This window comes from Eurosta solidaginis, chromosome 3, assembly GCF_040869045.1.
Source record: "Eurosta solidaginis isolate ZX-2024a chromosome 3, ASM4086904v1, whole genome shotgun sequence".
In the NCBI taxonomy this organism is placed as follows: Eukaryota; Metazoa; Arthropoda; class Insecta; order Diptera; family Tephritidae; genus Eurosta; species Eurosta solidaginis.
In genome coordinates, this window is record NC_090321.1 from 163,469,915 (window position 1) to 163,496,455 (window position 26,541).

The following is a 26,541-nucleotide window of genomic DNA, read 5'->3' on the forward strand; positions in this document are numbered from 1 at the left end:
ATGCTCATTACCACTTTCATTTGATACCCATATCGTAGAAACAAATTCTAGAGTCACCCCTGGTCCACCTTTATGCCGATATCTCGAAAAGGCGACCACCTATACAACTACCACCACTCCCTTTTAAAACCCTCATTAATACCTTTAATTTGATACCCATATCGTACAAACACATTCTAGAGTCACCCATGGTCCACCTTTATGGCGATATCTCGAAAACGTGTCCACCTATAGAACTAAGGCCCACCCCCCTCTTAAAATACTCATTAACACCTTTCGTTTGATACCCATACTGGGCTCGAATTACATATTCCGTGATCGAAACGGCAATCGTACGAATAAAGATTACGTGACTGATCGTACGAATGGCAATATTGGTATTATGAGGTACGTTCAATAACGTATCGTAATTTATGACAGGCAGTAATAGATTGAATGGTGATTTGTAATAGATACTTTGACAGTTAAATGTCATATTCTGAGTGTAAATAAGAAAAATTATTTATTTACATTGTGGAATAAATTCCTAAGCAACTTTTAAAAGGAAAAAAGGGGAAAAGAATTGTTTACAAAAAAATTAACACAGGTAATTCTAGTGATGAGTGCACAATTAATAATAAATATAAAAAAGAGGTGGAAGAGAGTTCCTCCTCTTGCTTCAATGATATTTTCCTCCGCTGATGTTATCAATTTCTCCTCGTATGGTCCACCACCAGTCCGAGACTTTGAGCTCCGGTTAAAAGTTAATTTTCGCTTCGCTTGGTATTTTTGGTCAGCATATACCTACAAATTATAAATATCACAGAATTACAAATTATCATACCAAAAGATGAGTGTTCCGATCGGTTGTTTGATTTACCTTTCTCCACATTTTTGCATCTTTCATAGGTGGGCCTACAGCGTTAATTTTTTAGATAGATCTTCCCACAATCGTTGAGATGTCGCCTTTCCTTGGGCACAATTTGATATGATGTTTTTGGCCAGGTTGGGGTGCTGCTGCATAAATTCTCCCATCATCTCCTTTTGCTTATAATTAAGCTTATTTAGATGCGTCCTTTGGGGAAACAAACATTTTATATTATAAATACTTTTAACTAATTTTATATTTATTTACTTACATTATTAAACTCGAAATTTTCCTTTTAGTGTTTGATAAAATTTTCCTTTTTAGTTGTGCTAAGATCACTTTACTTTTTTAAAAACAAATTTAAAACGTAAGAACTATAAATTAATTCGTTTAATTTTCAAACTACAACCAATTTTTAATGCACTCGAACGTCTTTTTGCTATCGTATGAAATTTTTTGACGTTTACGATTTGTTGTGTACGTTCACTGAACACATAATACCGAATTTCGATAGCAGCTATTCGTTCACGTATCACGTAATACCAAATAAGTACTTTTAAGAGACGAGTGTTCAGTTCACGGAATACGTAATTCGGGCCCTGTACAAACGCATTCTAGAGTCACCCCTGGTCCACCTTTATGCCGATATCTCGAAAAGGCGACCACCTATACAACTACCACCACTCCCTTTTAAACCCCTCATTAATACCTTTAATTTGATACCCATATCGTACAAACACATTCTAGAGTCACCCCTGGTCCACCTTTATGGCGATATCTCGAAAAGGCGTCCGGCTATAGAACTAAGCCCCACGCCCTTTTAAAATACTCATTAACACCTTTCGTTTGATACCCATATTGTACAAACACATTCTAGAGTCACCCCTGGTCCACCTTTAGGGCGATATCTCGAAAAGGCGTTCACCTATAGAACTAAGGCCCACTCCCTTTTAAAATACTGTTACGAATATTAGCAAAACTAAGGGGTGCTACTATTTCTAGGCCGATGCTTAGCAGTGACGTGAATTCACATCAATAATTCAATCATTATGTATCTACATAAACAAAACAATAATTGCGTCTCCACATATGTACCATTTACGTATACGAGCAGCGGAGAATCAATGCACAAACACATGCATATATCTGAGATACTCCTGAAAGTATGCAATGAGAGAAGTTATAAAATCGTGCAGTTGTAGTTACAGCTGAGAACTTTGAGAGCTGATGGCAACTAGTAGATTCTGGAGGCAGCAAATGTAGAGGCGCTGGAATTCAGTTTGACTTGAGCTATCAAGCAGTTTCGATTAACACGCTATCTAACGAGCCATAGCAGTATTATTTTGAAAGTGAGTTTTCATTTGAGCTATCAATCAGTTTGGTTATTAAGCCAGCTAGTTGCAAAGTATAAGTGTTATTGTGAAGTACTTTAATAAAGGCCATTTTTCCATTATTCAATATTGGAGTTATTTATTCAACAGTTTAGTGATACGAACTTAGCAAAAGGGCAAATAAGAGGATTTGCAAGTAAATTCGTTACAATTGGTGTCAGAAGAGGAATTGTTGAATAAATTCCAGAGGACAACAAGGACATGGCAAAGTTCAGTGAATTGAAGATCCAGCAACTAAAGAAGGAGTGGGAGAGCCGTGGATTGAATACAAGCGGCGTTAAACTTGAACTTCAGGCACGGCTACGAGAGGCAATGGAAGCAGAAGGAATTGATGTGGAAGAGTATGACTTTAATCTTGATGGCGAGGAAATAACAAAAATGGAAGAAACACCGCAGACAATGGCGAACACAGACCTGAACATGATATTGGCTGCAATATTGGCACAAATGTCCGAAATGTCATCACAAATATCCACCAACATGTCATCTCAACTGGAAGAGCAGAAGACATATATGGCATCTCAGCTGGAATCAGATGAGACACGTATTTCAGAAATGTCGACACAGATTACATCAAAGATGGAAATAAAACTGAAAGAGCAAGAGCCGCGTATATCATCAAAACTCGAAGCGCGTATGGACGAGAAAATTACGCAGTTTGAAGAAAAATTCGAGGCAGAGGTGGATGCTTTGAGAGGTCGTATACAGGAGTTGCAACTAATTCGCCCAGTTGTTTCAGCAAGCAATACGAAGGTAAAAACTCCATCTTTTGCCGGCTGTTCCTTTCCAGGTGTTTAAGATTCAGTTTGAGAAGACCGCAGCAGTGAACAACTGGAATGCTGAAGATAAAGTTGCTGCACTGTTCATGGCGTTGAAAAGGCCTGCAGCTGAGATTTTACAAACCATTCCAGAGGGCGAACGGAACTGTTATGAAGCATTGATGGGCGCTCTAGAGAGACGATACGGAACTGAGCATAGGAGACAGATATACCAAATGGAATTGCTGAACCGCTTCCAGAGGCCTGGTGAAACATTGCAAGAGTTTGCGTCGGATATTGAAAGGCTAGCACATTTAGCGAATTCGGACGCACCCGTGAAATACACTGAAAGGGTAAAGATTCAGAGCTTTATAAATGGCATACGGGACGTCGAAACGAAGCGAGCCACATACGCAAACCCAAAGCCAACGTTTGCAGAAACGGTATCACATGCATTGACTCAGGAAACTGCCTCACTATTGAGTTAACCAGCGTACAAATTTCATCGGGTGGCAGTGGAAAGACCAGATTGGGTAGACACAATATTGGAGGCGCTGAAAGGATCGCAAAAGCGGAGTGAAAAAGTTATCAAATGCTTCAAATGCGGGAAGTCCGGTCACATTGCACGTCATTGCGATCTTGGTCCTAGGATAGGATAGGTTAGGTGGTAGCTGCCCTGATAAGGATAGCTCACTTGGACAACACGAAGGTCCGTTGTGATACCACATACACCAAAAATAACGGTGACTTAGATCTAGCTACTTAGAGAATCGTTGGGTAGCAACGATAAAGCTCCGAATGATACCGATCTCAACTTTGGATATATCCTCGGGAGATCCAAGTGAGTCGCGACCGAAGTACTTTCGCCTAGTTCTGGCAAAAGCTGGACAATCAAGCATAAAGTGATTTGGTGATTCCACCTCATCATCCTCCATACAGCTGCAGCAGGATGGAGTTTCCAGTATATTGAGACGTACCGCATGGATACCCATGGGACAGTGCCCTGTCAAAACCCCAATGACCATTGATAGGTGAGCCTTAGTGAACCCAATTATTTCAGCAGACCTCCTGCCATCCACTTTTGGCCAGAAAGATCTTGCTACCCTGCAAGACGTGGTATCCGCCCAACGTTTGCTGAGCTGATTCGAGGCCCAGCTATGGAGGAGCAATCCACAGGTGGCCAGCGGGATCCCGAAATCCCTACAGCCATCTTCATCCGGTTCAGTTGTACCGATGCGCGCTAAGAGATCCACTTGACAGTTACCCGGGATATCACTATGACCCGGGACCCAGATAATCTTAATTGTAAAATAATTCGATGCAATCGCAAGCGAGGTCAGGCACTCCCAGACCACCCTCGATCGCACTGTAGTTGAGCTCAAGGCCTTGATAGCCGCTTGGCTATCAGAGTAGATGTTAAATTCCCTAACCGTGGTAGCACTGGATAGCATTCCATCCACCGCATCCTTAATCGCAGCAATTTCCTCTTGGAATACACTGCAGTGATCAGCCAACTTAAACTTGCGGCTTAAATTTAGCTCTTGACAAAAGACCCCCCACCAACCTTTCCATCCAGCTTTGACCCATCCGTGAACAAGTTAACCGGTCCCATGCCCCAGATAATTCCTCTTCCCCAATCCTCTCTCTTTGGAATAACTGGGGTGAAGGTTGTATAGGGAGCAGTTATCGGCATACAGTAGTCCGTTCTGTCCGGTTTGAAGTCGAAACTGGTAAGAAGGCTAGAGTGTCCGCGGTCAGAAAGTCTATATCCCATATCACGAAGCGTGACCAACGACCTTGCCGCGGCCGCCTTTCCCGCAATATCTACTGGGTATATGTTCAGCATGACGTTCAGTGCCAAGGTAGGTGTTGTTCTGAGAGCGCCACTGATACCGATCAGCGCCGTCCGTTGCACTGACACTAACATTTTGGAGGTGCTCGCCGTGTCCAGTGCTTTCCACCAGACCAGCACCCCATATAGTAGAATCGGTTTGACCACCACCTCATAAAGCCAGTGTACTATTCTTGGCGAGAGCCCCCATCTCTTTCCGAAAGCTCCTCTGCAGCAGTACAAGGCAATGGCGGCCTTCCTGGCCCGATCTTCCACATTGGGTCTCCAGGACAGTTTCTTGTCCAAAACAATCCCCAAATATTTAACCCTATCAGAAAGTACCAACGGTACCCCTCCAATCGAGGGAGTTCTAAAATCGGGCATCTTATATCTCCTTGTGAAAAGGACCAATTCCGTTTTTCCCGGGTTGACCGCCAATCCACATGATTCAGCCCACCTAGCCACAGTATCCAGGTAGCCCTGCAGAACATCGCGCAGGGTGCCCAGAAATTGCCTCTGACTAGGATAGCGAGGTCATCTGCATAGGCAACCACCCGACAACCATTGGCTTCCAGCTCCACATGAAGCTCGTTGACTACCAGAACCCAGAGGAGAGGGGATAGGACACCCCCCTGTGGCGTGCCCCTGCACACCTTCCTCTTAATTATGGCCCCTCACCACTCCGCTGCGACAATTCTGCCGCATAGAAGCTTGCTAATAAATTCAACCAGAGCCGCCTCGACTCCTAAACCCACCAGAGCTCTTTCGATTGACCCCGGTATGACATTCTTAAAAGCTCCCTCGATGTCTAGAAAGGCACCCAGAGCATACTCTTTGTGTTCTAGGGACCCCTCTATTTGCTTTACAATCGAATGGAGAGCCGTTTCCGTCGATCTGCCCTTGCAGTACGCATGCTGTGAAGCCGACAGTAACCCCCGAGGTATCCTTTCCCGTAGGTACAGGTCAATCAACCGCTCAAACGTCTTAAGAAGAAACGACGAGAGACTGATTGGCCTGAAATCCTTAGGTGATACATGAGAGCTTCTGCCGGCCTTCGGAATGAAAATAACCCTAACAGTGTGCCAAGCCTTCGGGATATAGTTAAGCCTGAGGCAGTTAGTATATATGATGGCCAACCAGCGACAGGAAATCCCCAAAGACCTTTGAAGCAGTAAGCGAGTGCTGGTGGAGGAGATTCGACAGAGACCACGAAAGTCAGGGAAAGTAGATCGAGCAAAGGTTGATGGATCGAATGGGCCAAATAAAGCGAAATTAAAAGTACCTGCGAGAAAAACACTGGCATTGACAAACCCTAATGGACGCACTAAAACGACTGAAAGAATTTTCCAGAAAGAATGCAAGGGTGGTTTCAAGCCAGCGCGCACTACCGTTGTGAAACATTAAGACGATACTGATGATGCAAAGTCAATCCGTCAAGATCAAGCTCTGCAAAGTAGTTCTTCATTGGCCAAGCAACAGAGTGCGAGGGAACGATCCAGGATTATGAGTAGTAAGATGAAACACAGGTACGACAAGGAAAATAATTCGGAAGGTATCCGGGAGGGAGATTTGGTACTGCTATACAACCCTCACCGGCGGAAAGGTGTTCCATCCAAAAATCGGTGCGGTTGGGAAGGCCCGTACAGAGTTGTGAAGACGATCAGTGATGCATACTAGCAATTGGGAAATCACGAAATAGAAGACTGGTACATTTGGCGATGCTAGCAGCGTTTAGATCGCGAGATTTGTCTAATCGGGACGATCAGACTTAGGTAGAGGGCAGTGTTACGAATATTAGCAAAACTAAGGGGTGCTGCTATCTCTAGGCCGATGCTAAGCAGTGACGTGAATTCACATCAATAATTCAATCATTATGTATCTACATAAACAAAACAATAATTGCGTCTACACATATGTACCATGTACGTATACGAGCAGCGGAGAATCAATGCACAAACACATGCATATATCTGAGATACTCCTGAAAGTATGCAATGGGAGAAGCTATAAAATCGTGCAATTGTAGTTACAGCTGAAAAGTTTGAGAACTGATGGCAACTAGTAGATTCTGGAAGCGCCTAGAAGATGCGAACGTTGAAATCAGAGAGTATAAAAGGCAGTAAATGTAGAGGCGCTGGAATTCAGTTTGATTTGAGCTATCAAGCAGTTTCGATTAAGACGCTATCTAGCGAGCCATAGCAGTATTATTTTGAAAGTGAGTTTTCATTTGAGCTATCAATCAGTTTGGTTATTAAGCTAGCTAGTTGCAAAATATAAATGTTATTGTGAAGTACTTTAATAAAGGCCATTTTTTCCATTATTCAATATTGGAGTTATTTATTCAACAGTTTAGTGATACGAACTTAGCAAAAGGGCAAATAAGAGGATTTGAAATTAATTCGTTACAATACTCATTAACACCTTTCGTTTGATACCCATATTGTACAAACACATTCTAGACTCACCCCTGGTCCACCTTTATGGCGATATCTCGAAAAGGCGTCCACCTATAGAACTAAGCCCCACGCCATTTTAAAATACTCATTAACGCCTTTCGTTGATACCAATATTGTATAAACGAATTCTAGAGTCACGCCTGGTCCACCTTTATGCCGATATCTCGAAAAGACGACCACCTATACAACTATCACCACTCCCTTTTAAAACCCTCATTAATACCTTTAATTTGATACTATTAGAGTAGCGCACGAAAATAAAACACGATCGATTAGTTCAATTCATTTAATGGAAGTAAGAGCAATATTAAAAAATAGAATGCACAAAGGTATTACATGTTAATATGCATACATATTTACGTATGTGTATGTATAGTGAGAGTAGTTAATTATTGCAGTTGGGATGGTAGGTGACAATAAAGAAATAGTAGTAAGTCCTACAAACTCCGCCTCATCCCGATTGCAATTTTTTTCGATTTTTTGTATATATGTATACGTAAGTTTTCTTTTTCATTATTAATTTCATTACGTTCTACATTTTTTATAAAAAATCAATATAACAAGACATTAGATAATAAATTCATGTTTTTTTTCAAACTTATTTAAAAGACAACGTTAAAATTTCGCAACAATTTTCATGTTTACTTGAGACTAATGGTTTGGTAAAAATATCGGCTGCATTCTCTGAAGATTGTACATATTCTATATCGATGTCACCACTATAAAACTTTTCTCGTATGTAGTGAAAACGTATGTCTATATGTTTACTCCTCTTGTGTACTGTTGGATTGCGAACCGCAAACTGTGCACCTTGGTTGTCACATTTGATAGTAGTCGGAGTTTTTATAAGCATGGTAAAACCCAATTCTTTCAATAAATTACGATGGAATGCAACTTCTTTCGTCCCTTGGCACATAGCTACGTACTCCGCCTCCATCGTGCTTAAAGAAACCATATGCTGTTTTTTGGCTTCCCATGCAATTAAACCTCCACTAAAGAACAACGCATAACCGCTCATTGACTTACGATCAGTCTGGTCTGAACCCCAGTCGGAATCTGTGAAGCAAACTAAATTTTTATTATTTGGCAAATACATCAACATACCCTTAGGCTTAGTTTTAAGGTATCGTAGTATTCGCTTCGCTGCGACAAAATGCTGCTGATGTGGATGACTGTGGTATTGTGACAGTTTGGACACCGCATACGCTATATCTGGCCGGGATGTGATGGCCAGATATGTTAGACCTCCTAGTAGTGACTGGTATTCTTTCACGTTGAAACCACTGCAGCCCTTTTGTGCACATTTTTCCAGCATGGTACCTTGCGCGTATGGCGTGGAAACACCTTTACAATTTTGCATATTCCACCTTTCCAGCAATTCAATGGTATATCTTTCCTGATGAATAGTGATCGCCCCGCATTCACCTTCTCGTTCGATCTGCATGCCAAGGTAATAACTAATTGGTCCACGGTCTTTGACTTCAATTTTAGCGCTCAATTTTTCAATAATTTCATTCATTGCAATTTTCGATGTACACGCCAAAATTATATCGTCAACGTAGATAACAATTATATTCAACTCGTTTTCGTTTCGATTGATATACACACAATTGTCAGACTTGCACCGCCGAAATCCCAACTCATTTAAAATAAAATCTAATTTGTTGTTCCAATCTCGGCCTGCTTGCTTTAACCCATAAATTGATTTTTTCAACTTGCATACCTTATGCGGGTAATATTTGTCGATGAACATTTCAGGCTGTCGCATATAAACTTCTTCTTCTAATTCGCCATTTAGATATGCTGATACGATATCGATGTGATTTACAAATAACTTGTATTGTACAGAAAGTGCGAGCACCAAGCGAATTGTCGATAGTCTTGCGACAGGTGCGTAAGTTTCGTTGAAATCTTCTCCATAAATCTGCGAGCAACCTTGTGCTACTAAGCGAGCTTTAAATTTCTCAACCGTACTGTCTTGGTTAAATTTTGTTGAAAAAACCCACCTCGAACCGATAACATTTTTGCCTTTTGGGTAATCTACTAACTCCCACGTATCATTTTTCACCAACGATTGATACTCCGCCTGCATAGCTGCTTTCCACTGCTCGCCGTTTGCCGAATTTAACGCACTTGTCACGGAAACTGGGTTGGCAACCACTGAGTTTACACTCTCAGTCTCTTCCATCACGTATTTTTTTTCGCGGTCGTCCAACACTACCACTTCTAACTATTCTCGGCCTTCCTCGTTTGCGTTTCGCTACGACAACGTATTCACCTTCTTCATAACTACTTTCGCTCGAATCAGTTTCATTTTTATCAGGTGCTAAAGCTTCATCTTGATGTGGCCCTTGCTCTGCTTTTTCTTCTGGTTCTTTTTCTTCTTCTTGTTCTTTTTCTTCTTCTTGTTCTGCTTTTTCTTCTTCTTTTGTGATTCGACTTTGATTAGATTTTATACCCTCTTCACAATCAATAAAATTATAAAGATCAGCGTCTTGCAATTCATTGTTTTCATATCCAAATGTATTTTCAAAAAATATTACATCGCGCGCAATCGTAATTGATCGGTTTGATCGATTATACAACCTATAACCTTTAGTCAAATCCGCATATCCAACAAACGTCAACTTCGTACCTTTTGGTTGAAACTTTGACTTATTCGACCTATTACACAATGCTACCGCTTCGCAACCAAAAACCTTTAAATGCGATACCGACGGCTTTTTGCCGGTCCAACGTTCGTATGGCGTTGTACCTTTTATTAATTTTGTAGGACACCGATTTCTTATATAGGTGGCAGTATTTAAAGCTTCTGACCACAGGCTTTGAGGAAGTTTCGAAGCCTCTAACATACATCGCGACATTTCGACGAGCGTTCGATTAGCTCGTTCAGCAACCCCATTTTGCTGCGGGGTATAACTAACCGTGGTTTGATGGCGTATACCGTGTTGCTTAAATAAACTCTCAAATTTTGTATTCACATATTCGCGACCATTGTCTGTACGCACACATTTCAATTAACGCCCGGTCTGTTTCTCTGCTTCAACCATAAAGTCTTTAAACGCCTGGAATGCATCGGATTTTCGGCGTAAAAATTTCGTAACAACGAATCTCGAGTAATCGTCTATGAACGTTATAAAATACCGCGAGCCACCTTGGGATGCCGTTCTCATCGGCCCACAAATATCTGTGTGCACTAGCTCAAGCACATCACTCGTATAAATATTTGAGAATTTTTTAAAAGGTTTTCTAGTAATTTTGCATACCGCACAAGTTGAACAATCAAAATTTTTAGGCATATTAACTTTCAGTCCGTACACAATGTTCTCTTTCGATAAATCACAAATATCTTTTATATTTAAATGTCCAAATCTTTTGTGCCAAATGTCAATATTATTATTTTTGTTTTCATTTACCGCCGCATTCACGCACTCAACCTCACCAAAGTTAGCATAGAAAATACCATTCTCTGCCTTTGCTGTAAAAATTGTTTGTTTGATTTTTGACTTCACTTCAGCCAGCCTTTTATTAAACTGTACACAGTAACCATGCTCAAGTATTTTGCTTACCGACAGGAAATTTCCATGTAAGTTTGGAACATAAAGCACATCAGTGAATGTTATACTTCGCATTCTTCTTTTAATGTTAACACTACCTACGCCCTTAGCGACAACAAAATCACCTGATGCAAGTGTAACCGTTTGTTCGCACTCTTCTATTTTTGAGAAAAATTTTAAATCATTACACATATGGGAGGAAGCGCCGCTATCCAATACCCACATATTGCTATCTCGCAACTTTACATGTGAGCTCATACTCATTACCGCTTCTTTCTTTGTCGCTTTGCATTGTGACTTTATATGCCCCCTTTTACCACAAGAGTAGCATTTAACTGTACTCCAATCACGCGATTTTACTTTCGGCTGCTCAGTTATTTTACTGGAATTGCGCTCTGCTGCTCTTTCTTTCCCACCTTTTCTCCACCTGCTGGAATTCGCCGAAAATACACTCTCATTGTTACCGCCAAATTTTTCATTTCTCCGCCTTTCCTCTTCCAAAACTTTGACCTTCAATTGTTCGAATGTTGGCAAACTGTCTCTGCTTTCAATTGCAACAACAAAACTATCCATTTCGTCTGGTAGGCTGCACAGCAACAAAACACACAGCAAATCTTCCGGCACCTCAACGCCAATCGATGTGAGTTTGTCCAAAATAGTACTAAATTCGTTCATTTGCATGGCCATTTTTTCACCTGCATCAAATCTGAAGCGTACCAACTTTTTAAATAAGTTAACTTTTCGCGCTGGACCATCAGCGCTATATACACTGTTTAGCACCGTCCAAGCTTCTTTCGCAGTTTTGCAATGTTTTATGTGAATCAATTCTGACGGCTTCACACAAAGAGTTATATATGCCAGTGCCTTTTTATCTGTCGATTCCCACTTTGCTTTTCCGTCAGCATCGTCATCACCTGGACACTTTGTTTCCACGACTTCCCAATACTCCAACGTGATGAGCAGGCTCTTCATATGGATGGCCCACGTGCCGTAGTTTTCGGCACTGAGTTTTTCAATATGTGCCAGCGCACTCATAATTCATACTAAATAATTTAATAAATTCAATACCGGCCGACCACCGACAATTATTTAGTAAACGTATAAAAATCGCGACGAACGCAAAAAAAAATGCTTTTTATTATTTTTTAATTTTAATACAAAAATGGGTCTGGGCCCATTACCATTTATTAGAGTAGCGCACGAAAATAAAACACGATCGATTAGTTCAATTCATTTAATGGAAGTAAGAGCAATATTAAAAAATAGAATGCACAAAGGTATTACATGTTAATATGCATACATATTTACGTATGTGTATGTATAGTGAGAGTAGTTAATTATTGCAGTTGGGATGGTAGGTGACAATAAAGAAATAGTAGTAAGTCCTACAGATACCCACATCGTACAAACACATTCTAGAGTCACCCCTGGTCCACCTTTATGGCGATATCTCGTAAAGGCGTCCACCTATAGAACTAAGCCCCACGCCATTTTAAAATACTCATTAACACCTTTCGTTTGATACCCATATTGTACAAACGCATTCTAGAGTCACCCCTGGTCCACCTTTATGCCGATATCTCGAAAAGGCGACCACCTATACAACTACCACCACTCCCTTTTAAAACCCTCATTAATACCTTTAATTTGATACCCATATCGTACAAACACATTCTAGAGTCACCCCTGGTCCACCTTTATGGCGATATCTCGAAAAGAACTATAGAACTAAACCCCACGCCCTTTTGAAAAACTCATTAACACCTTTCGTTTGATACCCATATCGTACAAACAAATTCTAGAGTCAACCCTGATCCACCTTTATGGCGATATCCCTAAATGGCGTCCACCTATAGAACTATGGCCCACTCCCTCATAAAATACTCTTTAAATGCATTTGATACACATGTCATACAAACAACATAGGTGATTGACTTGTATATTTTACAATCTTTCTCCTTTTTCAAATGTTCTTTTTTATTATTGGCATGATAATTCCGGACCAGCTTGTTAATTAAGTTTATGGGAAAATCATGTTCCCTATGTTCCCGGAACCTCAGAGAGGATCAAGATGTCGAATATATATGACAAAGAAAAATATGAAATAGCCTTTACATACAATAACACACTGCAACAAGTTTTCAGCAAAACTAAGGACAAAATTTCAAAACTGGAGAAATCTAACGTTATTTACAGAATTCCTTGCAACGGCGACGGGTCCCACGTATGCGAGAAAGTATATGTGGGGACAACAAAATTGAAACTCAAGACAAGGATTTCCGCTCATAGATCTAACATTAAATTAAGGAATAATGCTTCGGACAACAAGACGGCTTTAACATTCCACTGCAAAGACACAGGGCACTTCCCCGACTTCGATAATGTAACTATACTGGACAATGAAAAACATTACAGCAAACGATACACTTTAGAAATGCTACATATTTTGAACACCCCTAAAAGAAAAAAGAATGAACTTCAAAATGGACACAGACAATTGTGCGCAGTCTTACAGGAATTTAATTTTGAAGCAACAACACCACAAGGCGGTCATTTAAAATATTGTCAAATAGTTAAATGGGATGAAATATGTACATACATACGTACATATGTGTTAAGCTAAGTCTATTTGTCATATCAATGTTGTTATTGTATACATGATTTTTGTTTACCCTTACTGTTCATGAAAATTGTTTATTTTTACCCGACTTTTCCAAATTGTTTATATTTTGATTTCTTCTTTTGTTTTTCTCGACCTCTTTGTAATTTTTTGGTCATATTCCCAATCAGTCGATAATACATGTCCATATGTGTAAGTCATATTTTGTTATTCATGTGTTCATATGTATGTTCTGTGTAATTAACTATTGTTATTGTTTTGTCTTCAGCCCTGATGATGACTTCAGATTGAAGTCGAAATATCGACCAAAATTAAAATTTATGAATATAAAACAAACCAAAAGGAAGTTTTATTCATTAACCGCGGCCTTTCAGCTCAACTAATCTACATAATTAATTGCAACATTCAAGGCTACTAAAAATTTTATCAAGATGATCAAAAGGAGAGCACACCAGAAAGACAACAACACTCATAATGTGTATAAAACACTCAAAGTCAAGTATAACACTCGGACAAAACGATCAATTAAACGCTACCAACAAACCACACAACAAATTACACGACTGACGGAATCGACAAAATTTCTGGAGAGGTGCAAAAGAAGCGGGTTGGTTTCCAAATTTATTACAAATGCAACAAAAAACATCGCATACACCATAAGCAATAACATCATCAATAAGAAAATTCCAAGTAAGTTTAATAATGATGTGTCAACATATATAGATACTGTGCAAACGAAACTACTAAACCACATCATCCGTATTAAACATGAGCTTAGAAGACAAAAATAAAAGGAAAAAGGTATACTGAAAATAGATATAACACAAAGCCTAGACTCTCATCACACATCGGCATTTTTTGAGAGCGAGGATGTACTCAATAACAAACTTGCTAAAAACATTAGAAAAATACAAATAAACAAGTACGAAAAATTGAAACAAAAAGAAAAAGAAAAGCTCAACATTAGGGTAGTACCAGAATTCTTTCACAATGCCACACATTTAGACATTCCTAAAGACATTCAATGGCTCTTATCTCTAGGTCCGAAATATGTTATGCCATTTGAAGAAGGAAAATTCCCACTTCTCAAATTCATAGCTGACGGGGAAAATATTGTCCAAACTATACAAAATAAGGAAAGGCAGGAAATTGAAAGAAACAATTTCACGGCACTGATACATGAGCAATTGAAAAAGAAGACGACCTCAATGCGTGACAAATATTTGTGTGCGACTTTACGCTCCACTAAAAAGTTCCTCAAAAACAATAAGCAAGTTCTGATACTTAATGCTGATAAGGGCAATGCCACTGTAGCGATGGACAGAACAGACTATTCTGTAATGCAAACTATGGTGAACGATATTTCAGCTTATTGAGTTTTAAAGCGTGATCCGACCAACAAGTTACAGGATAAGAACAACGAAATTGTAATGAAGATGTTCAACAATGGCTACATTGAGGAAAAAGAAAAGAATCTTCTCATTTGTAGAAGTGCAAATCCACCTAGGATTTATGGGTTGCCAAAAATACACAAAGAAGGCATTCTCCTTCGACCTATATGCTCATGTTTTGATTCCCCATTCTACAATTTGTGTAAATATGTCATTGGCATACTGAAAAATGTTACAAAGTCGTCCAAATACAATGTGAAAGATGCCACAGAGTTTAAGGAAAGAGTCAAAGGTACATATATTTACGATGATGAGAGTTTAGTGTCTTTCGACGTGGCTTCCTTGTTCCCCAACATACCCGTGGATATTGCAATCCAAATCATTTCCTCGAAGTGGAGTGATATCAAAGAATACACGTTGCTATCTAAAGAGTTATTTCTGAATATTCTTAAATTTTGCGTAAGAGAAAATAGATATTTTAAATATAATGACAAAATCTACGAACAACGGTCAGGAATGCCAATGGGCTCACCAGCCTCCCCAGTCATAGCGGACATAGTTCTGGAAGAACTGCTAACGGAATTCGAGGTAGAGTCAACAACCAAGCCACGCCTGTTGACCAAATATGTAAATGACCTATTTGCCATCGTCAAAACAGATGAAATAGAAACCATGCTTGCACGACTCAGTAGGTATTACAAAAACATACAGTTTACTATGGAGGTGGAAAAAGACAACGAACTCCCCTATCTGGACACACTCATCATTAGGAAAAATAATAAAATATATATTGATTGGTACAAAAAACCTACGGCTTCAGGGAGACTAATCAATTATAATTCAAAGCATGAACGTAAAACCATTATAAATACTGCGAAAAACTTTATTAGAAGGGTACTCACGATAAGTGATAAAATGTTTCATAACAAAAATATTGCGATAATCAAGAAAACTTTAGAAGAAAATGATTTTCCCATAAACTTAATTAACAAGCTGGTCCGGAATTATCATGCCAATAATAAAAAAGAACATTTGAAAAAGGAGAAAGATTGTAAAATATACAAGTCAATCACCTATGTTCCCGGAACCTCAGAGAGGATCAAGATGTCGAATATATATGACAAAGAAAAATATGAAATAGCCTTTACATACAATAACACACTGCAACAAGTTTTCAGCAAAACTAAGGACAAAATTTCAAAACTGGAGAAATCTAACGTTATTTACAGAATTCCTTGCAACGGCGACGGGCCCACGTATGCGAGAAAGTATATGTGGGGACAACAAAATTGAAACTCAAGACAAGGATTTCCGCTCATAGATCTAACATTAAATTAAGGAATATTGCTTCGGACAACAAGACGGCTTTAACATCCCACTGCAAAGACACAGGGCACTTCCCCGACTTCGATAATGTAACTATACTGGACAATGAAAAACATTACAGCAAACGATACACTTTAGAAATGCTACATATTTTGAACACCCCTAATGAAAAAAGAAAAAAGAATGAACTTCAAAATGGACACAGACAATTGTGCGCAGTCTTACAGGAATTTAATTTTGAAGCAACAACACCACAAGGCGGCCTTTGAAATATTGTCAAATAGTTAAATGGGATGAAATATGTACATACATACGTACATATGTGTTAAGCTAAGTCTAGTTGTCATATAAATGTTGTTATTGTATACATGATTTTTGTTTACCCTTACTGTTCATGAAAATTGTTTATTTTTACGCGACTTTTCCAAATTGTTTATATTTTGATTTCTTCTTTTGTTTTTCTCGACCTCTTTGTAATTTTTTGGTCATATTCCCAATCAGTCGATAATACATGTCCATATGTGTAAGTCATATTTTGTTATTCATGTGTTCATATGTATGTTCTGTGTAATTAACTATTGTTATTGTTTTGTCTTCAGCCCTGATGATGACTTCAGATTGAAGTCGAAATATCGACCAAAATTAAAATTTATGAATATAAAACAAACCAAAAGGAAGTTTTATTCATTAACCGCGGCCTTTCAGCTCAACTAATCTACATAATTAATTGCAACATTCAAGGCTACTAAAAATTTTATCAAGAAGATAATAAAATTAGTTACTTGCAATATTGATTCGAAATGCAAATTATTTAATAGTGAAAATGGTTGGATTAGATTACACACCTGTGAGATAGCTGCTGGCGCTCGACCGTTCTAAAACAGAATAGGACGAGTTTAAAACGAAAAAGGTCCGCACCACCTGCCGATAGCTAACTTTCGTCGAGTTTTTCCCCTTTGAAGTTAGCGCTCCGCCGGGGTGGGCCGTTACCGGTAAATACTAATATTGCTAAAAATGTCCATTAGGGTGGTAGCGAATATTTAGGCTGGTGGCCTAAACACATACATAAATGTGAATGAAAGAGGAAAGAGATATTGCTATTTTTTACACGGTCCCGATGGAATGCGATGCAGTCGCGAGAGGAAGACTTAGGATCCTAGGATGCCCGAAATTAGAAAGTGGTCACATACGCTTTCTGAAGCCGAGAACCATTCTAGATTTTCTCAGAGACCTCGGCTTGGATGAGGTGTTGTAAAGAGAATGAGAGCACAATAGACCAATAGGTTGCAACTCAAATCTTATAATTTTACATGAATACGATACTCTTGTGAATTGCCCAACAGTTTTAAAAAAGAAAATGTTTTATTTTCTATTCAGAGGCAAGAGCTGAAGCTGAAAAGCCACAGGACCCCTCCATAGCTGAAATCAAAATCAACAAGAAAATCCTTATTGAGGTCAAAGTCGAAAAGAAACCATTGGGTGTTATAGTGGTCGGAGGCAAAAACAATCAAGTAAAGGTAGGAAAATAACACAAAACAATTTAATAATGCGGGTGTGCTTAAGTATTTATTGCATTGAATATAAATTTTAGACTGGATGCGTCATTACACACATATATCCAGAAGGAGCACTGGCAGCGGACAAACGTCTAAATATTTTCGATCATATCGTCGAAGTTAACAGTCGACCAATAAACTGTAGCGAAATGACTACATTGAAGGTTCACCAAATATTTCATACATGCTACGAAAAGGTTGTAACATTCCAAGTCTTTCGTGCCGATCCATTAGAAGTAGAAAAATTTAATGTGGAATTCATGAAAAAGCCTGGAAAAGATTTAGGACTTTCATTGGCTCCAAACGAACGCGGTTGCACAATTTCCGAAATTGTAAGCGGTTTTTATTAATTTACGTGTGTGTGTGTGTATATAACCATTTTACAACATATCCCTGCAGGTACCTTCGGGTTACCAAGAAATAGATAATAAACTACAACGTGGAGATATCATAACCAAATTTAATGGCGATGCCTTAGAAGGTTGCACTTTTGAGATTTGTTATGCGTTGTTTAAAGGACCAAATGGCAAGATATCTATGGAAATTACGAGACCCAAACCTACCTGTCGCACCGATGCGTCCAAATAGATCAATAATTGTAATACTTTGTAAAACGGAAACATAATATTTAAACTTAATTTAAATAAATAAAACATGTAGTATTTATTATATTTATTTTTATTAGTTTTATATGTATAACTAGGCGATTGAACAGGCATTAGATGAATACGAGGCCACAAGTCAGCACATTATTTAGCCACAGGCTCAGTAATGGCTGAACCTTTCATTTCACCTTTATTTTTCACTATTACCCCTGCATTATCTTCAAAGTATAGGAAAATACCATCCCTCCTTCTGAATGGTTTACGTCTTCGGATTACTACAGCCGGCATGACCTTAAAAATAAACATAGAAAAACAATTATTTTCAGTTTACACTTTAGTTATTAGCACTACCGAAGCAGGAAATAAGTAGCATAATTGAAAAATTGCGCCAAATGTCTCAGATGAAAAATTTCCTATTTGCTATTATCTCTACATTAACAAGGTACCTCTAAAGTGCCGAAAATTTTAAAATTAGACCTCAAGATACAAAACTCGTACCAGGTAAAGGCTCAGCGTCTTGGCTAGTACTAAAGTGTCTAGAGTTGGAAAATGCTCCTTATATCTCTTATTTGCTTTGGGGACATAAGGAGACAGCCCGTAGCGGTTCTGAGAGCAGTGCTCTGGTGGCGAATGTAGCTTTTGTATGTAGAAGTTAAACAAATGCGGTGATAGGATACCACCCTGTAGTACCGCTTGTTTAATTCTTCTGGGTTTAGATGTTACGCTCCTGAATTGCACCAATGTCAGCCGACCAGACAGATATTTTGCGGTCCACCTTTTGAGACTTGGAGGAAGGGAGGACCCTTCCAAGCCTTGCAGTAGCGTACCGTAGTTGACTGGGACTTTTTGATTCAATCCGCAATTTATCTGTGTGTTGATGGCGTTCTTATCGATGTTGATAGTCCATTGCCGGATGCAGATCTGGTACGTTCCGGTAACAAGCATTAAGGTACTAGCCCGACCAACTCGGGAACGATTTAGTATGACCAAACCTTATAGGCTATACCACCCTCCCACCCCATAGAACCATCAGGAAATTGGGGTCGCAAGAGACGGCCGCTGAAGAAACAGGATTCCACACGGGTAGGTGAGGGTGACAATTGGGTTGAAGAGGCTATAAATTGCGCTGGAAACCCCTTGAATCAATTTGGTATTTAAGACGCCTCTTACTACAGGCATACCTGCGCGGGTATATTCTTAGCCCCCTAACCCGCTGGGCTTTAGATGGTTTAGCATGAACGATGGCATCTTTTTACATCTTTGACAGTGATGGTAATTGGGGACGCGCTGTATTTATGCTTGTGTGCGCGTCTGTTGGCCCGCCATCTAACTTTATCAACCATAGAATGCAATACATATTGTCGGCAAAAAGGGCTCGCACATTTTTTCATATCCGATAGAACTTTATGTCCGAAGGCGATTATTTTTTTATCGCTGTGCTTAGTCGGGTTCGATATGAACTTTACGGTGGGTCATAGCTTACCAACACCGGCAGAGAAGTTACAATTCTTTAAGTGCTCTTCTCATTTGTTGTTGTAGCGATAATGACACTCCTCGAAGGCCCTGGGCCCATTTCGCCCCCTTGTGTTTATCCACAATCTGTCTGATACCTTGGTTTATGTCCCTTATTTGGGAATCGTCAGGGTCGTGCTGTCTTATAAGCTAATGTTCTCTCGCTAGAGTTGCGGCCTCTGCTGAAAAATGTGGCCGGCAGGAACTAAACGAGCCGACGCAGATTCGCTGACCTTGTGAAAAGCACGATCCCCTTGACGAGCACCAGTCGGGATTGGGAAGGCAGCAAAGCGTTTATCTGTATATGTTTTGTTATCTTCCCACCTTCCTTTTTTGAAGTTGATGAAAGTGCATTTTTCTGTAGTGATAAATTCGTCGGATCGCTCGACCGAAAGAAGTATGGGTAGGTGGTCGGATGCCAATGCTACCATCTGCTGCCAGTTATATCAGATCTTAATTCATAAACTTGAGCTTATTGGTTTCCACTCTGTATTTTTATGTTGGTTGAAATCTTATTTGACGAATCAAAATCTGCAAGTCTCGTACGTTCCTGTTGTTGTATTAACGATAAAGACCCTGAAGGTTTTGGGGAGTGCTATCGATGTTGATGGTAATTTCCCGGATATAGAACCGATACGTTCCGGTAACACATTCAACCTTCTAGGCCATAACGCCCCCCTTCCCCACCCCCTATTTCAATGAGGAACTTGGGGTCGCTAGAGCCTTGCCTGCTAAATATGTGTATGATACATTCATATATGTAACAGGATTCCCCGCGTGTAGGTGAGGTTGACAATTTGGTTGCAGAAGCTTTGAAACTATAAAGCTTTGTATTGCGCTTATCCACCCCTTGAATCCCAGTCTCGTCCGTTTGTCGCCACATCAGGGGTTCCTCAGGGAAGTATTCTTGGCCCTCTTCTGTTTATTCTGTTCATCAATAGATTCCTGCTATAAGTCATGCTTTATGTCATTCTTTAAGTCTGCTAGCTTTCATTCATCTTCCTACGATAATTTAGGCGGCCCTTTGGTCTCAGTTAATGAGTATGCTAATTTGACGCAAACTTCTCTTCTATACACCACATCTATTATGTGCTTCCAAGGGCTTATAGTAATCTTGCTTTCCTTCGTAGGTATGCAAAAGATTTGGAGGATCCCTATACCAGAAAATCTCTATATATTTCTTTAGTGCGTTACAGCTGTCACTGAACGAGAATAGAAAGGATTGAAAGAAAGTTTGTCCGCTTTGGTTTTTTTTCTATTATAAAAACATGACCCTGGCCGGTCCACCAATGGGTTGGGATCAAAATTAAATCCGTACAAAATCTCTCTCTCTCCAGTTTTATCACATCGCTAAACCTGCCATTTTCATAGACCAAATCATCGTCACTGTCTTACACCTCACTGTCTTACACCCAAAAGCACTAAGTGTGACGTTCGGTAAGGACCACATTTTGGCGAGCATGTCTTCGAAATTGTGCCGAAAATCCAGAGCCGTAACAGGATCCTCAATTCTCTTGCCGGCAGCACTTGGGGTGAAGACAAAGAAACGCTCATTATCACTTACAAAGCAATTAGCCAGTAGCTTGCATGCTACGCGTCGCCGATATGATCGCCAGAAGCCTGGGCAATGCAACAGACATCTCATTGAATAGGCCCCGCCTCCCAAGAACTTTAGAGGTGATCTCCGCAAGCATAATGAGGAAATATGGTACCTGAGATCTCACCCGTATGTAAAACATAAAATGGTACTCAGTGATATCCACAAAAAGGCGTCGTACCTCTATGTTAGGAATTTCTCAGCGAACGCCGTCCTTAAAGTTAAATACCTTGGACTCGCAGATGAGGAAAGCAACCTCCCTAGGGCGACACGCTTCACTCTAGCTCAACTTAGATCTGGATACTGTGACATATATAAAGCATGTCCAGCTTGCAACGTGTCCACACATGACACCAACCATCTTTTCAATTGCAATGTGAAAGCAACGCCTCTAGCACCCCTTTCTCACTGGTCCACCCCTGTTTAACCAGCAAGTTCCCTTTGACTTCGTTAGAGGGCATTGATGATAATTTGTGAGTGGGCGCACCTATTTGATGGATCGAAGCACTGCTACAAAATCAAGAAAATGGTGCCGAACGGTAGTGTCACCGATGATTGTACGGTAATGCTGTTAAATTAATAACTACATAAGTATATCCCTTGCCTAAGGGGTGTCTTCTCATCTTCACAATGAGGCGGGATTACTTCCCCTAAAGGAGAAACGAAATGCTGAATAGAGTGTATTACTCGGAAATCTAAGCAAACTAACAGATAACTGGAATATATGTAATAATTCAGGCGTTGGAACCAAAAATGCATAAACAGACCCCCGGCCAATTCAATGCCCGAAACTCGCAGTAGAGGAAAGCAGACTTCCCCATAAAGACGTGCGTCACTCTGACACAACTACGATCTGGATAATGAAAAAGGTCAAAACTATTACTAATCTAGACTCAACCCCGACATACGTAATATATGAAATGCATGTAATGTGTCGCCACATGCCACTGGCAATGCGGAGCCAACTGCTCTAACACCCACGTCACTCTTATAGAATAAGGAGAGCTTTTGGCCGAATTTTGCAAAAACTGCGTTTTCCCCGCCGAGCATCAATAGAAATGGAATGAGCAGCGTTTTCGGGCTTCGTATATGCTGTGAATTAAGCTTTTTAATTTTTTTATAGATCCGGCGCCTTTAACCGTTACCCCTACTGCCAACTTCTCCGCCGTCAAACGAAATATCATTCCGTGCAGATTTGCTGCAGACGTAACTATGCAGTGAAAACTATTTTTTTACCATAGTTACCTGGGTGCTTTCTGGCTATTACTCTTGCCAAACCCACATTGCTAGGGCGAAGGAAGTTAAAATTAAAATGTGTTACAACGTCAATTCTCCCAAATATTAGTCTTAAATTACGCAGCATTATTTTGTTTACATACATATTGTAACGAATTTTCTGCAAATCCTCTTATTTGCAATCCTCTGCTAAGTTCGAATCACTAAACTGTTTAATAAATAACTCCAATATTGAATGATGGAAAATGGCCTTTATTAAAGTACTTCACAATAACACTTATACTTTGCTACTCGCTGGCTTAATAACCAAACTGATTGATAACTCAAATGAAACTCTACTATTGGCCGCCAGATCGCGTGCTTAAGCAAACTGATTGATAGCTCAACACAAACTGAATTACAGCGCCTCTACATCTGTCGCCTTTTATACTCTTTGATTTTAACATTCGCATTTTCTAGAATCCACTAGCATTGTCCATGAGCTCTCAAACTTCTCAGCTGTAACTACAATTGCACAATTTTATAGTTTTTCTCATTGCATACTTATAGGAGTATCTCAGATATATGCATGTGTTAGTGCATTGACTCTCCGCTGCTCGTATACGTACATGGTACATACATGTAGACGCAGTTATTGTTTCGTTTATGTAGATACATAATGATTGAATTATTGATGTGCATTCACGTCACTACTTAGCATCGGCTTAGAGACGGCAGCACTCCTTAATTTTGCTAATATTCGTGACAATATGTAGACAATATGTCATCAATATCCTCTAACGGGAGTCCAAGGAAACTTGCTGTTTCAACAGGGGTGGACCATAGGGAAAGGGGTGTTAGAGGCGTTGGTTCCACATTACAATTAAAGAGATGGTTGGTGTAATGTGGGGACACATTGCCAGCGGGGCATACATCTTGTATGTCGGGGTTGATTCTGGATAGGTAAGAGTTTAACCTGTTACAGTATCCAGAACGAAGTTGAGCAAGAGTGACACTCGTTTCCCTGGGCAGTATGCGTTCCTCTTCCGCGAGTTTTGGATACTTTTCTTTGAGTACTGGATTCACCGGGCAATTCCCGGCATAAAGGTCCGATGCCTGTTTGTGGAGTTCACCAAGGACCTGCTTGTGTTTTTTCGCTTCATACGGCTGGGTTCTCAGGTGCCGTATTTCCTCAAAAGGCTTACGGAGATGTCTCCTTAAGCCCCTAGGCGGTGCTGGTTCAGCAATCAGATGTCTGTTGGGATGCTCAGGTTTCTGGGTATTCAACAGGAACTGTTTGGTCAGCATCTCATTTCTCTCCCTGATGGGGAGTATTCTCGCCTCATTATGCAGATGGTGTTCTGGGGACATAAGAAGACAGCCCGTGGCAATTCTGAGAGCCGTATTTTGGCAAGCCTGTAGGTTCTTCCAGTGGGTAATTTTTAGGCTTGGCGACCATATGGGTGACGCGTAGCACGTAATCGGCTGGCTAATTGCTTTGTATGTAGTCATGAGCGTTTCTTTATCTTTTCCCCAGGTACTGCCAGCGAGGGATTTGAGGATTTTGTTACGGCTCTGACTTCTCGGAACAATTGCGGCTGTGTGCTCACCAAAATGTAGATCCTGATCAAACGTCACACCCAAGATTTTGGGGTGTAGGACAGTCGGTAACGTAGTGCCATCGACGTGGATGTTCAAAATGGTCGACATTTGGGACGTCCATGTTGTAAATAAGGTCGCGGAAGATTTAGTCGGTGATAATGCCAGGTTTCGCGAGGCGAAAAAACTGGAGAGATCAAACATCCAGTCCAGGACTTCGGCAGGCGAAGGCACTAATATGAGTGTACAACTCAAAGCGATATAAAGCTATGATTAACCTCCCAAAAAGTAGCTTTAGAATTTTAAAAGGCATACTCACAGGTCACTGCAGGCTAAATAGCCATATGCATAAACTGGGCATATCGTCTAGTAGCCTCTGTCGATTCTGCGTTCGCGATGAGACTGCAGAACACATCCTGATGGAATGCGATGCAGTCGCGAGAGGAAGACTTAGGATCCTAGGATGACCGAAATTAGAAAGTTGTCACATAAACTTCCTGAAGCCGAGAACCATTCTGGATTTTCTCAGAGAACTCGGCCTGGATGAGGTGTTGTAAAGAGAATGGGGGCACAATAGACCAATAGGTTGCAACTCAAATCTTATAATTTTACATGAATACGATACTCTTGTGAATTTCCCAACAGTTTTAAAAAAGAAAATGTTTTATTTTCTATTCAGAGGCAAGAGCTGAAGCTGAAAAGCCACAGGACACCTCCATAGCTGAAACCAAAATCAACAAGAAAATCCTTATTGAGGTTAAAGTCGAAAAGAAACCATTGGGTGTTATAGTGGTCGGAGGTAAAAACAATCAAGTAAAGGTAGGAAAATAACACAAAACAATTTAATAATGCGGGTGGGCTCAAGTATTTATTGCATTGAATATAAATTTAAGACTAGATGCGTCATTACACACATATATCCAGGAGCACTGGCAGCGGACAAACGTCTAAATATTTTCGATCATATCGTCGAAGTTAACAGTCGACCAATAAACTGTAGCGAAATGACTACCGTGTAGGTCAGGGAAACAGACTCTTAGTCCCTACCTCCGTTTACACCGTTTGCCAGCACAGAATATATAGGTTTGCGACATCCGCCCAATGCAGCTCCTGCCTTGGGTGGTGCCACTTTCCTAGATGTTCTGGTCTCCGCGACGGCAACCCCCCAACGGGTTGCATCGCGCCATGTTGCCAGGTTGCAAACCCAAATCATCCTGGTACCCCAATGTTTGCCCAAGGACGCCCAGTCCCAGGGCCACAACAGCAATTGCGTCCTGGCCTTCCACAACCCAGGCGTAGTCACCTGTCTCTTACCCCCAGAATGGCGGCGTCTTCCCTTATGCACTTCAGAATTCTGCAGTTAAACTGTAATGGACTAACTGGGAAGATTACGGAGATAGTCGATTTCATGAAGCGGCACAACATCCGCATTGCTGCGATTCAAGAGACTAAACTCACAGCAAGATCTGCATTGCAGACCTGCTCTGGTTATAATGTCCACAGGAAAGACCGCGAGAGCGGAAATGGAGGCGGCCTCGCGTTTATCATACACCACTCTGTGCAATACTATATATTTGATCCTGGCATCGACCGCAGGGACAATGTCTTAGAACGACAAGGCCTATCTGTCCGGTCAGGCGATGCAAACTTAGAAATCAACAACATCTACATCCCTCCTGCCACCTGTTGCCCCAGTGGATACCGCCCTAATATCAGAGCCTTACTCACTGGCAACAATCGCACTATCTTAGGCGATTTCAATGCCCATCATGATCTATGACATTCAAACTTGCGGGCGGACAGTAGGGGTGAGATGTTGGCGGATCAAATAGAAGAAACGACGTTCTGCACAATAAACGGAGACGCCCCCACACGTATGGTAGGAAGCTGTCACAGTTCGCCAGATATCTCAATCGTGAGCGCAGAACTCGTAAACTGCGTCAACTGGCAGCCGATGGTAACATTGGCATCCGACCACTTGCCCATACTTATTTCGCTCGAGCGTACCGCCGACTTCATCGTCACCGAAAAACGCACTTTCATCAACTTCAAAAAAGGAAAGTGGGAAGAATATAAATCTTTTACAGACAACCGCTTTGCTGCCCTCCCTATCCCGACTGATGCCCGCCAAGGGGAGCATGCCTTCCGTAAGGTCATTGAATCCGCCTCGGCACGTTTCATTCCCGCCAGGAGAATTCCCGAAATCCGGCCCCACTTCCCGGCGGAGGCCGCAAACTTAGCGAGAGAACGTGACCTTATAAGACAGCTTGATCCAGGCGA

General features: G+C 40.6%; 1 protein-coding gene and 1 long non-coding RNA gene across 3 annotated transcripts in view; one reads left to right on the plus strand and one right to left on the minus strand.

Annotated features, from left to right (window-relative positions):
* Positions 1–26,541, plus strand: part of inaD (inactivation no afterpotential D) — a 120,567-nt gene that overhangs the window by 88,749 nt on the left and 5,277 nt on the right. The window contains exons 12-14 of one of the 2 annotated variants that reach the window (XM_067773641.1): positions 17,555–17,694; positions 17,769–18,065; positions 18,133–18,408. In XM_067773641.1, coding sequence (XP_067629742.1) covers positions 17,555–17,694; positions 17,769–18,065; positions 18,133–18,321 — 626 coding nt within the window. In that variant the 3' untranslated portion in view covers positions 18,322–18,408. Of the gene's footprint in view, positions 1–17,554; positions 17,695–17,768; positions 18,066–18,132; positions 18,409–24,940; positions 25,081–26,541 lie in introns of those variants that run through there. The other variant, XM_067773642.1, reaches the window with a different exon arrangement.
* On the minus strand, positions 576–1,422 carry LOC137244541 (uncharacterized). Its single transcript, XR_010951085.1, has 3 exons — positions 1,119–1,422; positions 860–1,054; positions 576–783 (listed from the first exon to the last, which is right to left on the minus strand). It is a non-coding gene; the product is annotated as an uncharacterized lncRNA (long non-coding RNA).